The sequence below is a fragment of the Podarcis erhardii genome (genome assembly GCF_964252035.2).
Source record: "Podarcis erhardii genome assembly, chromosome: Z".
Taxonomy (NCBI): domain Eukaryota; kingdom Metazoa; phylum Chordata; class Lepidosauria; order Squamata; family Lacertidae; genus Podarcis; species Podarcis erhardii.
The window spans coordinates 40731197-40745911 of record NC_138504.1 but is presented as its reverse complement, the minus strand read 5'-3'; the positions used below and the strand labels follow the sequence as shown (position 1 = coordinate 40745911).

The 14715-nt window shown below is 43.8% G+C and overlaps 1 protein-coding gene and 1 long non-coding RNA gene across 5 annotated transcripts in view; both read left to right on the top strand.

Annotated features, from left to right (window-relative positions):
• Positions 1 to 14715, top strand: part of FBXW2 (F-box and WD repeat domain containing 2) — a 19330-nt gene extending 4615 nt beyond the window's left edge. For all 4 annotated transcript variants that reach the window (XM_081847681.1, XM_081847683.1, XM_081847682.1 and 1 more), the window contains exons 4-8: positions 6912 to 7106; positions 9318 to 9451; positions 10606 to 10692; positions 11751 to 11920; positions 12972 to 14715. In XM_081847681.1, coding sequence (XP_081703807.1) covers positions 6912 to 7106; positions 9318 to 9451; positions 10606 to 10692; positions 11751 to 11920; positions 12972 to 13260 — 875 coding nt within the window. In that variant the 3' untranslated portion in view covers positions 13261 to 14715. The remainder of the gene's footprint in view (positions 1 to 6911; positions 7107 to 9317; positions 9452 to 10605; positions 10693 to 11750; positions 11921 to 12971) is intronic.
• On the top strand, positions 8 to 6902 carry LOC309333879. The gene is made up of 3 exons (XR_014152749.1): positions 8 to 1135; positions 1178 to 5227; positions 5286 to 6902. It is a non-coding gene; the product is annotated as an uncharacterized lncRNA (long non-coding RNA).

The following is a 14715-nucleotide window of genomic DNA, read 5'->3' as shown; positions in this document are numbered from 1 at the left end:
GGCCCAAATGGCTTGGTTGTAGTGGTGCAATGAGAATTAGTGTTGTGGATATGTGTGAGAGGGCTGTGAGCCAGGAAGTCACTGATTTATTTATTTATTTATTTCACAAAATGTATACACTTGGTTTTTCAAAATACATCAAAAGATAAAACAATAAAATTATACCTAGCAACACGTACAATAATACAGGCAACTTTCCACTTACGTGGGGGTTACGTTCCCCCCCCCCAACAGAAATGAAATGTGTGTAAGTGGGGAGTTTGAGTGGCTTTGTTTTTTTGTTCTCTCTCTCCCCCCCCACACACACATCCACTTTTGTTTGCCCTTGTTCTGCTCCTTCCCTTCTAATCTAAAGGGTAATGAAGACTCCCTTCCTCCCCTCTTCACCTTCAATCTTGGCAGGAAGGATGGGGAAGCCGCGCAGCTGAGCCCGCTGCAAGGAACAGCTTCCCACACATGAATTTGGAACCTGCAGCCCTGTTGACACATTCTAAAGCTTTTGTTCTTCATTAGGTGGCTATAGAAGGGATTATTTCCAGGGGAGCCCCCACTCCTCACCAGAGAGGCTGGGAAAGCCGCACAGACAGGACTTGCGAAGTGGCTTTCCCAGTTCTCAGCTGGTGGGCTTGATGGTGCAGCAGCAGCAGGGCCCCCGTGCGCCTTTTTCAAGCCTTCATAATCTATAGATAAAAACATTTTCCAGGGAGGGTCTCCTTGCAAGCCACGGGGACTCTCCTGCTCTCTCCTGCCATTTCCAGGTTTGAATAGAATTATTTTTAATTTCCCGGTGCGTGTATACAGTTGCACATGAGTCGAATACGCGTAAGGGGTGGTGCCTATATTTTAAAACACACAAAACTTTGAAATGCTAAAACAAGTTAAAACTCACATCAACTTTCTAAGCATCTGGGTAGGCTTGTCTAAACAAGAATATATGTAGCAGGCACCTAAAAGAATACAGTGAAGGCAGCTGCTTGCTATTAATAGGCAGGGAGTTCCAAAGTGTAAGTGCTGCCACAGTAAATGATTGAGTTCTTACAAATGCAGAATGGGTATTATATGGCACTTGTGGTAGTACCAATTCCGCTGATTGAAGCGGTCAAGTGGGCACGCATTGGGTAAGCTGATCTCTTAGGTAAACTGGCCCCAAGTTAATATGGCCATTATATACTGATAGTAACACCTTGAACTTGGCCTGGTAACAAATTGGTAACCAGTGCAGATCACTGAACAGGCACGATATGCTGACAAGGCCTCACTCCTGTCAGCAATTGTGCTGCAGCATTCTGCACTAATTGCAGCTTCCGGATCAAGCACAAGGGAAGCCCCCCTTAGAGCATATTGCCATCTTGAAGTAACCAATTCATGATCTACTGTGGCCAGACTTTCCCAGTTCAGGAATGTCTATAGCTGTTGAACCAGTCCCAGTTGGTAAAAGGCACTTCCAACCACTGTATATACCTGAGCCTCCAGTGACAGAGCTGGATCCAGAAGCACTCCCAAACAGTGAACCTGCTCCGTAAGGGGGAGTGCAAGCCCAGCAAGGACAGGCAATTAACCATTTGCTGTAGTGAAGATGTTAGGGTGTTGATTCCTAGGAATAGTTAAAAGGGCAGGGGGAATGGTAACTGATGGGATCACTTAATTGAAATCAAATGACTACCAAGTGACCCTAGGTTTAAGATCCTTTCCTGGAACATTGTGGGCTTGAGGAAAAAGGCCAATGACCCTGAATTTATTAGTTTTATTCAATCTTTTGATGTTATTTTACTACGAGAAACGTAGACTTGTTACAAAATCAATTCGACGGGATATAAATCACATTCTATTTTAGCCCACAAATCCTAACCCTTCTTTGTGCGTGGCAGACTAAACTTAAAATCACTCCCCTCGAGACTTTTGAGGGATTTTGACCACCCCTTGGAACTTTGTATTATGAAATAAAAATAGTAAAGAAGAAAAGATTGGTAACAACTGGATTGACTGTCTGTTAAGCACTCGGAAGAGAGAAAAAACTGGAGTTGGAGGTAATGGAACAGAGGATTGGCAGGATGGACTCCAGGAAGATTTATTTGTTTAGTGGGGAGGATGGAGAGGAGATACAGATTTTGTTGAGATTACATTGGCCCACCCCGTTGAAGCTTAAAGTTGGAAGTAAGAACAGTGAAAGGGACAGGATGGACCATAGTATATACCATCTTGATGGCTTCTGAAACTTTCAGACAGAAAAGAAGAGAGATGGATTGTGTTTATTTATTTATTTATGATGTGGTTGTATGTAAAATTGAGGATTAAATGTGAAATGTGAAGGGTGAGTGACACTGGAAGACTGGCAGTCTTAGAGGTGGGGAATGTATATTATATATTTATACCAAAAAAAGAGAGAAAAATTTTAAAAAATTCCAGCGGCTTCATATTCACTCTCTGCACTTCACACCAGTGAGGCTGAGTTGTTGATTACTGGGGCCAGATGTCACAACAATATTCAAGGCCATATTAGGAAGGAATGTGCATCAGTTGTCTGGGAGGAAGCAAGATCTGTTTTTCCCAGCCAACGTGTTACTCAAGAGGTATCAGAAGGAGATGTTTGACATACCGCTGGGTGAAGTTGCTGTTGCGGTCTGTCTCTCACACTGGACCGGGCGAGGTAAATACATCACCAAGGCCTGCACATCAACCCGTAACTCCCAATAACCATCCCCAGCAGTTTCATATACAGTGGTACCTTGGTTTTAGAACAGCTTAGTTTATGAACAACTTGGAAATAGAATGCTGCAAACTTGGAAGTAGGTGTTCTGGTTTGTGAATTTTGCCTTGGAAGCAGAACATGTTCTGCTTCCTGTTGAGTGTGTTCCGTTTGTAAATTGAGTCCCCCCGCTGCTAATCAGAGTCTTCCTGCTGAGTCCCAAGCACCCATGCAACACAGAGGTGATATTTGGAGCTTTTGTTTTTGCTTAAAAAAATTGGCGTTTTTGTTTGTGTGGCTTTTTCATTTTTTGACATTTTAACAGCTTTCTGGCTGTTGGGAACTTCATAACTTCATCAAAAACCTTATTGAAATCAAGATGCCCTATGTCCACAGCATTCCTCTGACCCACCAAGCTTGTAACTTTTATTAAAAAAAAGAAAGATTCATCTGGCATGACTTGTTTTTGAGAAACCCATGCTGGGTCGTAGTAATCACAGCATCTTTTTCTAATTGCTCACCAACTGTTTAGTTATCTGGGACCTTTCCTGGCACTGATGTCAAGCTCACCGGTAGATAGTTTACCTGGGCTTCCCCTCCCCCCACACCTTTTGAAGATGGGGAGAACATTTGCCCATCTCCAGTCCACAGGGATTTCCCCTATTCACCAAGAATTCTCAGAGATTATAGACAGAGGTTCTGAGATTACATCCACAAGATCCTTTAGTACCCTTGGGTGCAGCTCAACAGGCCCTGGAGATTTTAATTCATTTAAAGTAGCTAGATGTTCCCTTACTATCTCTTTCCCTATCTGGGGCTGCAACTCCCTCCTTGCATCATTTATTCTGTAATCACCAGGTTGTGCACTGCTTTCCCTTCAAAGCTGTATATGTCTTGGACCTGGAGGAGGTGATCCTTCAGGAACTCAACCCGAGATGGCATATGTGCTGAGATAATCTTCAAAGACCCTACCTTCTGGGTGAGGTGGTTTCCAACTGAGGAGAGAGTCTTCTTAATGGTGGCACCTGCCTTTAGATCTCATTCCTGAAGAAGGCATATATTTACTATCTCTAGTACCAGGAGAAGTCTTCCTACATTTCCTCAGGCCTTTAAATCCACATTAGACTGTTTTACATGTTGATTTTATCTACTGTTTTTATTCTTACATAATGTTATCTTTGGGTTCCTACTACTTTGTAGATTGTATTGTTCTTCAGACATTTAAGGTGTCCTTAGAAATGTTTTCTCATTGTAGGCCAAATACTACAGAACTCCCCTTCATTGGAGGTCAGGGCACCCTACATATTGAAATTCCGGCACCTACAGAAGACATTTAAAATATTTCAGCAGGTGTTTTAACTGAATTCTGATTTTATAGTTTTAACTGATTTTTATCTTTATTGTGGAGTTGTTTGCACACCACTCAGGGACTATCATAATTAATTGGTACAAGCAACTCCCATTTTGTGCGTGTTCAAGGAACACATGACCGCTGATGCATGCACAGATTTCAGCCCCAGAAGTGGGAGGGAGGGCTTATGCGTGCCCTGCCGACACACATGATGACCCCCCCCACACACACACTTGGGAAGTTGCCTGTATATAAATTGCCAGAGTAAGTAATATTACTGGGAGGTGGCATATATAAGAAGAGCCCTGCTGGAACAGGCCTATGGCCCATCCAGTCCATCTTCTCACAGTGGCCAGCCAGATGCCTGCAGGATACACATGGACAGGATTCAAGCACAAGAGCACTCTCCTCTCCTCTCCTGAGGTTTCCAGCAGCTGGTATTCTGATGCTTTATTGCTTTCAACTGTGGAGGCAGAACATAGCTATTGTGAACCTTTTCCTCCATGAATTTGTCTACTCTTTTGAAAGCATCCCAAGTTGGTGACCACCACTGCCTCCTGTGGGAGCAAGTGCCATAGTTCAACTATTCACCACATGAAATAGTACTTTTTAAAATCTGTCCTGGATCTTCCAATATTCAGCTTCATTTAGTGGGCTGAGGCTGGAAGGCTTGTCTAAAGCTGCTTAGTGACGTTATAGCAAGACCAAGATCTGAATAGGAGATTTGGTCATTCACAGCTCACCATAGGCCATTATCAGGCCCCACGGATCCCAGACCTTGTTCTAGCCACAAGCTTTCACTAACATTGTAAAAATGTATTTGATAAAAGCATGCAGTGTCTGTATTTGGACACTACAATAAGCTATGGTTTGTTGTGATAGGAACAAGCCTTGTGCCCCTCCCCAGGCTTGCCTGGTCCCCCCGACAGATGCAAGGACAAACTTCGAAGCTTTTGCTTCTATTTAACTGCAGCTTGCCATCTTTCAGAAACTCAATACACTGTGATTCATTTTTACTATGTTGCAACAAACCAGCATCAGACCACTGTTTATAAAGTTGGCATGTTTCCACAGATTGTAATTATGTGTAGCCGCACTTTAGAGTTCATGTGTCATGCTAAACTGTGGCTAATAAGAAGCAAAAATTTCCAGTTTTCTTGCACCAGAGTGCAGAGCATATGAGCCTAGGAGTAGGCTAATCTTGTTGCTATTGTGTTAACCATAGTTTATTGTGATGTTTCAACACAGCCAATGTGCGCTAATATTAAAGAAAGGCCTCTTCAGCATTCTAAAACCTACAATACATTCTGAGGAGGAGGCTGCTCCTTTGGCTTCACACCAGTCTTCCCTACAAATTCCCCTACCATGGATCTGCTGTGGAGTGTGGATCTCCCTGTGAGGGTGGCTTTTTGGTGGTGGGGTGGGGCTTAAAACCAAATGCTCAAATTATCCATTAATGAAAGGGCAGCAAGGGGACAGGCAGCATTGATTTGTTTATACAAAAATCAGCTGGCCTAATATAAATAATCATTTCTGTCTGGAAAAGTGAAGGATTTATTTGCAAGCCAAAGTTTTTAATCCTTTGAGATTTCCTACTAGCAAGAGAGTTAATTGTCACAGATCCTATCATGTGTGACCAAAAGCTTCATCTTCCACTATTGGAAGCTAATGATTTTGCATGACTAGGACTTTCTGTTCTGCACCAATCACCTCTCTTCCCAAATCAAAATTATTGAGTTGGAATCAATTATGTGCCACAAGTGTATCTGCATTCTTGTTTGCTTAATTGTGCTCACTTGTTCTGCATCATAAACTCAGGCTTGGAAATCCTTGTCAATGACAGGAAGGGCATGGATATATTTCTGAGTTTTCTCCTGCATGCATGAGAACTAGAAGCTTGTTTTATTTTTAAATGCCAAGCAGAGATCCCCCCCCCCAAGATATTCAAAATAGTTTTAAAGCAGGAATGTCTTTCTTTTTTTGGGCCGAGGGCTGCATTGACCTATGTGCAATCCTCCAGGGGCCACTTATCAAAGTGAGCATGGCACAGAAATAATAAATGACCAATTTTGAGGGATCTTGGGGGAGATCACAGAAAATTTTCAGCAGAATAATATCATGGTGGGGTACTTTTGGGAGCAGAGAGCTGTCAGTAGGGTTTACTTTTTCATTGTAAAATTGGGGTGGGGGATTTCAGATACCTTTTTAAGAAACTTTGACATCACAACTTTAAAGCTTTCTTGTGCCAATAATTCCCAAATTAAATGGTATAGAAGAACAGCTAAAGTGCCAATTCCCATGTGCCCAATAACAGACTGCCCTTTGTGTCTCTGTGTGTGATTGAGTGCTCAACTTTCCCTCCTTCCATTCAGCCCCTGGGTAGGTAATTATGCACTGTGATTTTAGGGATGATCAGATTATTCAAGGCACTCTTTTGCGGCAGACTTGCCCTCTCCACCCAATTTGCCCTGTTGCATTTATGTATGAGCCATTGGTCTAGGCATGCCTTGGGATCAGAGTGGAACGAGTACTAATACAGAAACACTGAGGACACACTCCTCTTTGAATGGGTTATTTTTCTTTTCATTTGTTATGAAAGTAAAACAGTTTCAGGTGTTAAGAAAATAGGCCTCCAAATTTTGAACAGATGTTTGGGAAACAGTGAGACAGACTCTAACCAGTGGCTCTTTCTAGATGGGTCACTGAGAAGTTTAAGTAGTGGCTGGCCAAGTAGTGAAACTATGACTGATCTGAACTCAATTCTCCCAGGTCCTGGTTGGATGCCATTGTTTTGTGGATCATGTTGGATACCTTCTGAACCTTCTGACTTTTCAGGCACTAAACCACACTTCATTTCTTCCTTTGCGGCCGCAGGTTCAGATGACTTGTCTGCAAAGCTGTGGGATGTGAGCACAGGGCAATGCATCTATGGGATCCAGACCCACACCTGTGCAGCAGTGAAGTTTGATGAACAAAAGCTGGTCACAGGCTCCTTTGACAACACGGTAGCCTGCTGGGAGTGGAGCTCAGGAACTAAGACCCAGCACTTCAGAGGCCACACGGGGGCAGGTGTGTTGGTGTTCTCAGGAATACTTGAAGCCCTTTAGGTCATTTCAAGCAACATCTGTCCGCAAGCTAGCCTTGCTATGCATCTCCCCTAGTTTAGCAGCTACCCTACTCACTCTCCATATTGGATCAGGCTAGTTGCCCATCTAGTCCAGCATATTGTTCTCACAGTGGCCAAACAGATGCCTGTGGGAAACCTGCAAGCAGGACCTGAGCACAAGAGCAGCCAGCCCTCTCCCCTCCTATGGTTTCCAGCTACTCGTATTCAGAAGCATTTTTGCCTCTGACTGTTGAGGCAGAGAATAGCCGTCATGGCTACTGACCATCGATAGCATTTTCCTTCATGAATTTGTCTAATCCTGTTTCAAAGCCATCTAAATTGGTGGCCATCACTGTCCACAGCAGGTGCAACTTCCTGATATGAGAGAGGGAGAAAAACTTCTCTATCTACTTTGTCCACCCCATGCATAATTTTATAAACTTCTATAAGGTCTTACTTGCCTTTTCTCTAAACTAAAATGTTCCAAATGTTGCAGCCTTTCCTCATGGGAGTTGCTCCATCCCCTCGATCATTTTGGTTGCCCTTTTCTGAAGCTTTCCCAACTGTATATAGTCCTTTCTGAGATGAAGCAACCAGAACTGTACACAGTTCCATGTTGCTTGGGACTGACTCTAGCATGGGCTTTACATGTAGAAGGTCTCTGGTTCAGTTCCTGGCATTGCTAGATAGTAATAATAATAATAATTAATTATTTATACCCCACCCATCTGGCTGGGCTTCCCCAGACACTCTAGGCGGCTCTCACAGAACATTAAAAACACGACCAAACATAAAACATTTAAAACTTTCCTAAACAGGGCTGCCTTCAGATGTCTTTTAAAAGTCAGATAGTTGTTTATTTCCTTGACATCTGCTGGGAGGGTGGGCACCACTACCGAGAAGGCCCTCTGCCTGGTTCCCTGTAATCTCACTTCTCGCAGGGAGGGAACCATCAGAAGGCCCTAGGAGTTGGACATCAGTGTCCGGGCTGAACAATGGGAGTGGAGATGCTTCAGCACCAACACTTCAGCACCAACACTTTGAATTGTGCTTGGATACATACTGGGAGCCAATGTAGGTCTTTCAGGACCGGTGTTATATGGTTTCGGCGGCCACTCTTTCAGCAGGTCTGGGAAGGCTCCCTCACAGAGGGAAGCACTCACCAGCCCCCAGAGAACCATCAGCCAGCCCTTCCCAGCTCACTTTTATTAGCCAGGATCAAGGGGACAGGTGGTTGGTTTCACTCATCCAAGCAGCCTGTCCACATCCTTGGAGGTAACAGATTGGAACTGATCTCATGCAACTTGACCAGAAAGGACTCTAGCACTCTCCCGGCCCTGCTCCCATGGTGGAGTCTACCTCTTTCCAAATCTGAGTGACTTTATCTGCAAAAAGGTCTCCTGCAATGAGTTTGCAAAGCTTTTTTTGCAGATAAAGTCACTCAGATTTGGAAAGAGGTAGACTCCAGGAGGACATCCACCACGACCAGCTCAGCTCAGGCAGGAAATCTTGGTGCAGTGGAGAGGTCGGTACTCCAAAAGGAATCCTGTACTGCCCCTATTGCCCAGCTTCCAGAACATGCACTCAGAAAACTGGGTTTTCCCAACAGGACGCCTGATGTAAGCTAATGACTTCCTAAAAATCACTGCAACCCCACCCCACCCATATGACATGGGTTGCTGTGTATAAGACAAACCTGGTGGACAAGCAGCGACAAGAACAGGCCCATCTGCCTCATCTAACCAAGTCTCTGTCACACATGCCAGATATGGCTGGGAGAAACTCCCTGTTTGAAACCCTCGAGAGCCGCTGCCAACTCATGCAGATAGTCCTGAGCTACATGAACCAATAGCCTGGCCCAGAATAAGACAGCTTTCTAGGCAAGGGAACCCCCTCCCCTGGCTGCAGTTCTCTAGCTCTAATCATTGGGTAGGCATTACCTAAGTATGTTTACCTGGCTATCCTTCCAAACTTGTAAATTCTACACGTCTATTACATGGAAGGGAAAACTCTAAATTTCAAGGAAGCCAAATCAGTATAACTGCAGTGTGACTCACAATTGCACACACACACACATCCCAAAATAACTGCATGATTACTTTGATCTGACTTGGTATAGAGATCAGCATGGCCAATCTCTTTTAAAGTTCCCTTTTCTTTTTTGGCTTTTGTAGTTTTCAGTGTTGATTACAATGACGAGCTCGACATCCTGGTCAGTGGCTCAGCGGATTTCACTGTGAAGGTCTGGGCCTTATCAACGGGAGTGTGTCTCAATACACTAACAGGGCACACGGAATGGGTCACAAAGGTAGGCTGGGTTAGCTCCCTTCCTGTTTAAAGTTTGCACTGGGTGTCATTTATTAATAGTTGCATTTATATCCCACCTTTCCTCAAAACGCTCAAGGTGGCATACGTGGTTCTCTCCTTTTGTCCAATTTTATCATAACAACCCTGTGAGGTAGGGAGGTAGGTTAGGTTGCAAGATAGCAGTTGGCCCAAGGTCATCTTTGTGGCTGAGTGGGGATTCGAATTCTAGTTTCCCAGGTCCAGTGCTCTAACTGCTACACCACAGTGGCTAAAATTTAACTACAAACCATTTGAGGCCAAAGGTTATTTGCCAGCTTTGCATATCTGGTGCTAGAGGACAAGGCCACCACATGCAGGAATATAGGTAATCGCTTTTCGCTGAGTCAGACCACCAGGTCCATCTACCTTGCCTACACTGACAGGCAGTGGCTCACCAGGGTTTCAGACCTTGCGTCTCTCCCAGGCCTACCTGGAGATGGCAGGGATTGAACTTGGGACATTCTGCATGCAAAGGAAGTACTCAGAGCTACAGTTGCTGGTTCCCAACATGTGGAGGAAACCATGATCTGCATGCAGCATTCTATATTTTTTTCTTTACGTAATACCGTTAGTGCACATGATGCTTTATAGAGCACAAGAGGATCAATCCCTGCTCTTAAGAAGCTTACAAAAATTCAACATAGGGAAACGAAAAAGAAGGACGTGGAAACAGGGGTTAACATTGAAGCAGTGTGTGGTTGTTTCAGTTACACAGCCTTAAAGTAGGGCATGAGACCCAGGTGGTTGTGCCATAAGCTTAATGGGAAAAAGTGGGTTTCAATACAACAGAAATCATTTTGTGTAAGAATGTGTAACAACAGATATCATTCTGAAGTAAGAACAAAATCTTTCTGTACAGAATGTACTGAATGTACTGTACTGAAGTAAGAACAAAATAATCCAGCTGCACAGTGGGTTAGTTGGAGACAGTGCACAGCCTCCATTGTGGCTTCTCTTTCTCAGACATAATAGAGCAGCATCTGGCATTTCTTATTGTGAGATTAGATTTTTACCTCCCGGGACATAAATGTATCTGAATGAACATTGCAGTGCTTTTTTTAGTGACCTGTCTGACATGTTGCCTCAAGCCTTAGACACACTTTGTTCCTACTGCAGGTGGTCTTGCAGAAGTGCAAAGTCAAATCTCTCATGCACAGCCCTGGGGATTACATCTTGTTAAGCGCAGATAAATACGAAATCAAGGTATGTATGGTCTCAGCTTCATGGAGCTCCAGAAATCAGGGGAAATTGCAGGTGTAAATAAATTCTGGAAAGTCACAAGCCTTTGCTGGATTAGACTAGATCAGTACAAATCTGAATCTGACTAGGAAGGTGCCTTTAGTATTGGCTGGCTATCAGTATTCGTTGGCTGGCTTCAGTATTCAGCTGGCTATCAGTATTGTCCACACTGACTGACAGCAGCAGTTCTCCAGGGTTTCAGGTAGGGGACATTACTAGCCCTACCTAGAGATGCCAGAGGATTGAACATGAGAACTTCTGCCTGCAAAGCACATGCTCTGTGGTCCTTCTCCCTAATGGATCCTAAGGGGTGAATTATTCTGCCCATTGTCTGCCAGCTGCTTGGTAGTTAGAAGGCTTTTTCATAAGCATGTCAAGAGGCAGGTTTTAGAGGACGAGGCTTCCCTTCAGTAGCAGAAGAAGGTAAAGAATATTTATTGCAGCCATAGGCCAGCATAAGGTAAAAGCACCTACTTAGCATGACTAACGTGGGTACATTAATTTCAGTGGGTCTACTCCAAGTAGAATGTTGTTGCATACAGCCCAATAGTAATAATGGGTTATTTCAAACTAAGTTCTTCTAACAGTAGACCTATTGAAATTAATGGATCTAAAATAATCACACCCATTATTTTCATTGGGCCTATTCTGGGTAGAACCAGCATGGGATACAGTCCAGTTTTATCATCATCATTAGTGTGCATGGTACTTTGCAGTGTAACATAAGCAAAAAATAAAAGTACAGGTCTCTGCCCTGATAAATTTATAAACTAGACAGGAGGAGGAAAGGCTGAAAGGCAGTTACACAAACTTTTCCCATAAGGATTGTGGATTAAAAAGAGCTGCACCCATGAGGCTTTGCAGATGTTGAAGTGGGAGAGCTTTCCTTCAAGAGAGAGGCAGGGTTCTGGGAGGGAGTTCTTGGCTTGAAGGCCTGCAAGGGAGACTTCACCAAGTTAGCAAAGTGTACCCCCTTTATCCTTCCCTGTTGCCACAATCATTGGTTGATTGTATTGTTACAGATCTGGCCCATTGGGAGAGAGATCAACTGCAAGTGCTTAAAAACCCTTACCGTCTCAGAAGACCGCAGCATCTCCCTCCAGCCTCGACTTCATTTCGATGGCAAATACATTGTCTGCAGTTCAGCTATCGGGTTGTATCAGTGGGACTTCGCCAGCTACGATATCCACAGGTAAACAGTCTGGATTTGAGGCCGACATATGCAGAGGTTGTTGGGATCTGAATTTCTCCTCCTCCTCCTCTTCTTTTTCTTCTCTTTCTCTCTCTCTCTCTCTCTCACACACATACATATATATATACATGCATATGTATGTATATTTTTGTTCTCTGTGTATGTGCCACAGAAGCTTCAGTAAAGCAGTTAAACACACCAACATGAAACATTTGTTTTTAGCAGAGTTGTTCTAGTTGGCACACGCAAAACACACACTCCATTTACACACACTATATATAGAAAAGCTTCTTTCTCTCTGGTCCCAGAGAGGGTTCTGTACTTCAAAGTCCTTGCTGAAACAAAGTCCATTAGCAAGTTCTAACTCTGGTTGCTCAGAATCCTGCGGCTGACTGAGTTCTCTGAGTTCTGTAGTCTGGCAGTTCTCCTCTTCAGATGATTTTTTTCCCAAAAACTCTTCACACAAACCCATGGTTCAACAGATGGCGTTCAACAATTCCTGCAATCCCCTGTCACGACCCACACTTTATACTGTAAAGTGAACCCTTTTACTGTGTACACAAAGTTGCTTGCCAAATCTGCCCAGTGACATAGATAAGAAGGTTACCACATTCAGCCAGGTGCATTGTGAGGCATGAGCCACTATTTCCAACTCATGTGGAATTAACCCAGTAAACACTTTTCTTAATAGAGGAAACTTAAGTGTTGATGCTTCCTGAGTCATGTTCCTGGAGTGTGCTGTGGAGGTCTGGCCAAGAGGTCTAAAGTGGACAAGCTAAGCCGAATACCCTGACAATGTCAGCGATAACTTGTAAGAGTCAGGTTTTGAATGACTGGTGCCATTCCAGATGGGATTCCTTTGGTATCTTGCATTTACATGGCAACATGTCACTTGCAAGACACCAGGATGCCAGGTTGGTTAAGTAGCAGCAGACTGCAATCTAGATCATATCAACACCATTAAAAAAATCATTTAAAAGATCAACTCTCCATTCTTTGCAACATTTTCTTCTGATATTTGTGGTGGTCTGTTTCTTCTCTCCCCTTGCAGGGTTATCAAACCTCCTGAATTTGCGAACTTGTCCTTGCTGGGCTTCGGCGACATTTTTGCCCTCCTGTTTGATAACCACTACCTGTACATAATGGACTTGAGGACAGAGAAACTGATCAGCCGCTGGCCACTGCCGGAATACAGAAAGTCAAAGAGGGGCTCGAGCTTCCTGGCCGGGGAAATGGATTGGCTGGATGGTTTGGATGGTCAAAATGACATGGGCCTGGTCTTTGCCACCAGCATGCCAGACCACAGTATTCACCTGGTTTTGTGGAAGGAGCATGGCTGAAGCAAACCAGCAGGACTACGTGACGAACAAAACCACACAATTGGGCCAGCCAGCCATGAGCCAGCCAGAGGAGACTGTGCATGAACCAAAGCAGCTCACCTTAACAGATATCCTCATGCAATGCACAATCATTTTGCCTTCATTTTTTCCCTCTCTGTCATTTTCTGACAATAGGCAGGGGAGTCGCAACCAGTTGCAGAGAAGAGGGGGTGTTTGTTTTCACTTTGTTTAAGCATAATGCATCATACAGCATGCGACTATCCCCCCACCTCTGGCTCATGTATTCTCATACGTTTGAGCACATTTTTAACTATGATTTTACTTTCCTTCCCCCCCCCCTTTTTTTTTTTTTTTTTTTTTGGAGAGGGGATGGAGGCAGAAGCGGGTTGGAAATGTATTCATAAGAAAGGATATTAGACACATCTCCTTCCCACACCCATATTTGTTTATGAAAGGAAGAAAAAGAAATGAGGATGTTAATCACACACACACATCTTATTCACAGCCAGTGTGAAAGATCTGATGGCTCTGTAAAAGGGGACCATGCTGGTCAATTAATTTCTTTAGGGCCGGTGTTACTTTTTTATTTGCCATGCATGGAAGGGATGAACACTTGAGCCTGGAGAACTTACAAGTGTATGAATGTGGGTATTGAACCTGTGTGTGGTTTACTGGCTTCAACATCCAGGATTTCTGAAGTCAGATATTCACTTGGGACTGTGATGGTGGTGTGGAGAAACTCGCAAACCTGAACTCCACCCTTGATATTATAGAAACGAGCTGGCAAGATCAATAGCCAAATGGCTGCCTTAGGAGGGATGCTTTGTCTCATAAGGCAAATTCTTAGGTCAGGGATAAATTGAATTGTGCAGGCTGATGAGCTTCTGATCAAAGGACAGCTCATGTCATTAGAGGTTCAAGCAGCTGGTATACCTCTTTTTAACCCTCTTTTTAAAGAGCTCTTGAAGCTCTTGCTTCTAGTGAGAAAAAGCAAGGGTGTTAACAAGGCCAGTGAGTAGATTGGAACAGCAGGCACAGCCACACTTTCCTCAAGAAGAGAGTGGGGAAAGATTGGAAGGAAGTTTTATAGCAGTGTGTGCCTGCAGTGCTCATCAGAGGCAGCTACCTCCACAGGCATTCTGAGGGTTCTTTTTCAATGATGACTCATTTTAAAAGCTGTCATTCTTTTAATCGTTTTATGGACAACATGTTACCCACACTTAAAGGGCAAAACTGAGTTTGCTTCAGACCCTTACAAATCCATTGCAAAACATAGCTGAATTGAGTTTGGAACTTTGAAAGTGGAGGTAAGGGTATGCAGCAGGGATGTGGTGAGGCCTTCCCATCTTCCTGTGCTTCTTGGAAGGGAGCTGGGGCAGAGGTGGTAAGTCTTCCAGCACGTGCTATAAAAGTTTACACATCAATTTTAATTAAAAAAAAATCTGCCTGTTTTAA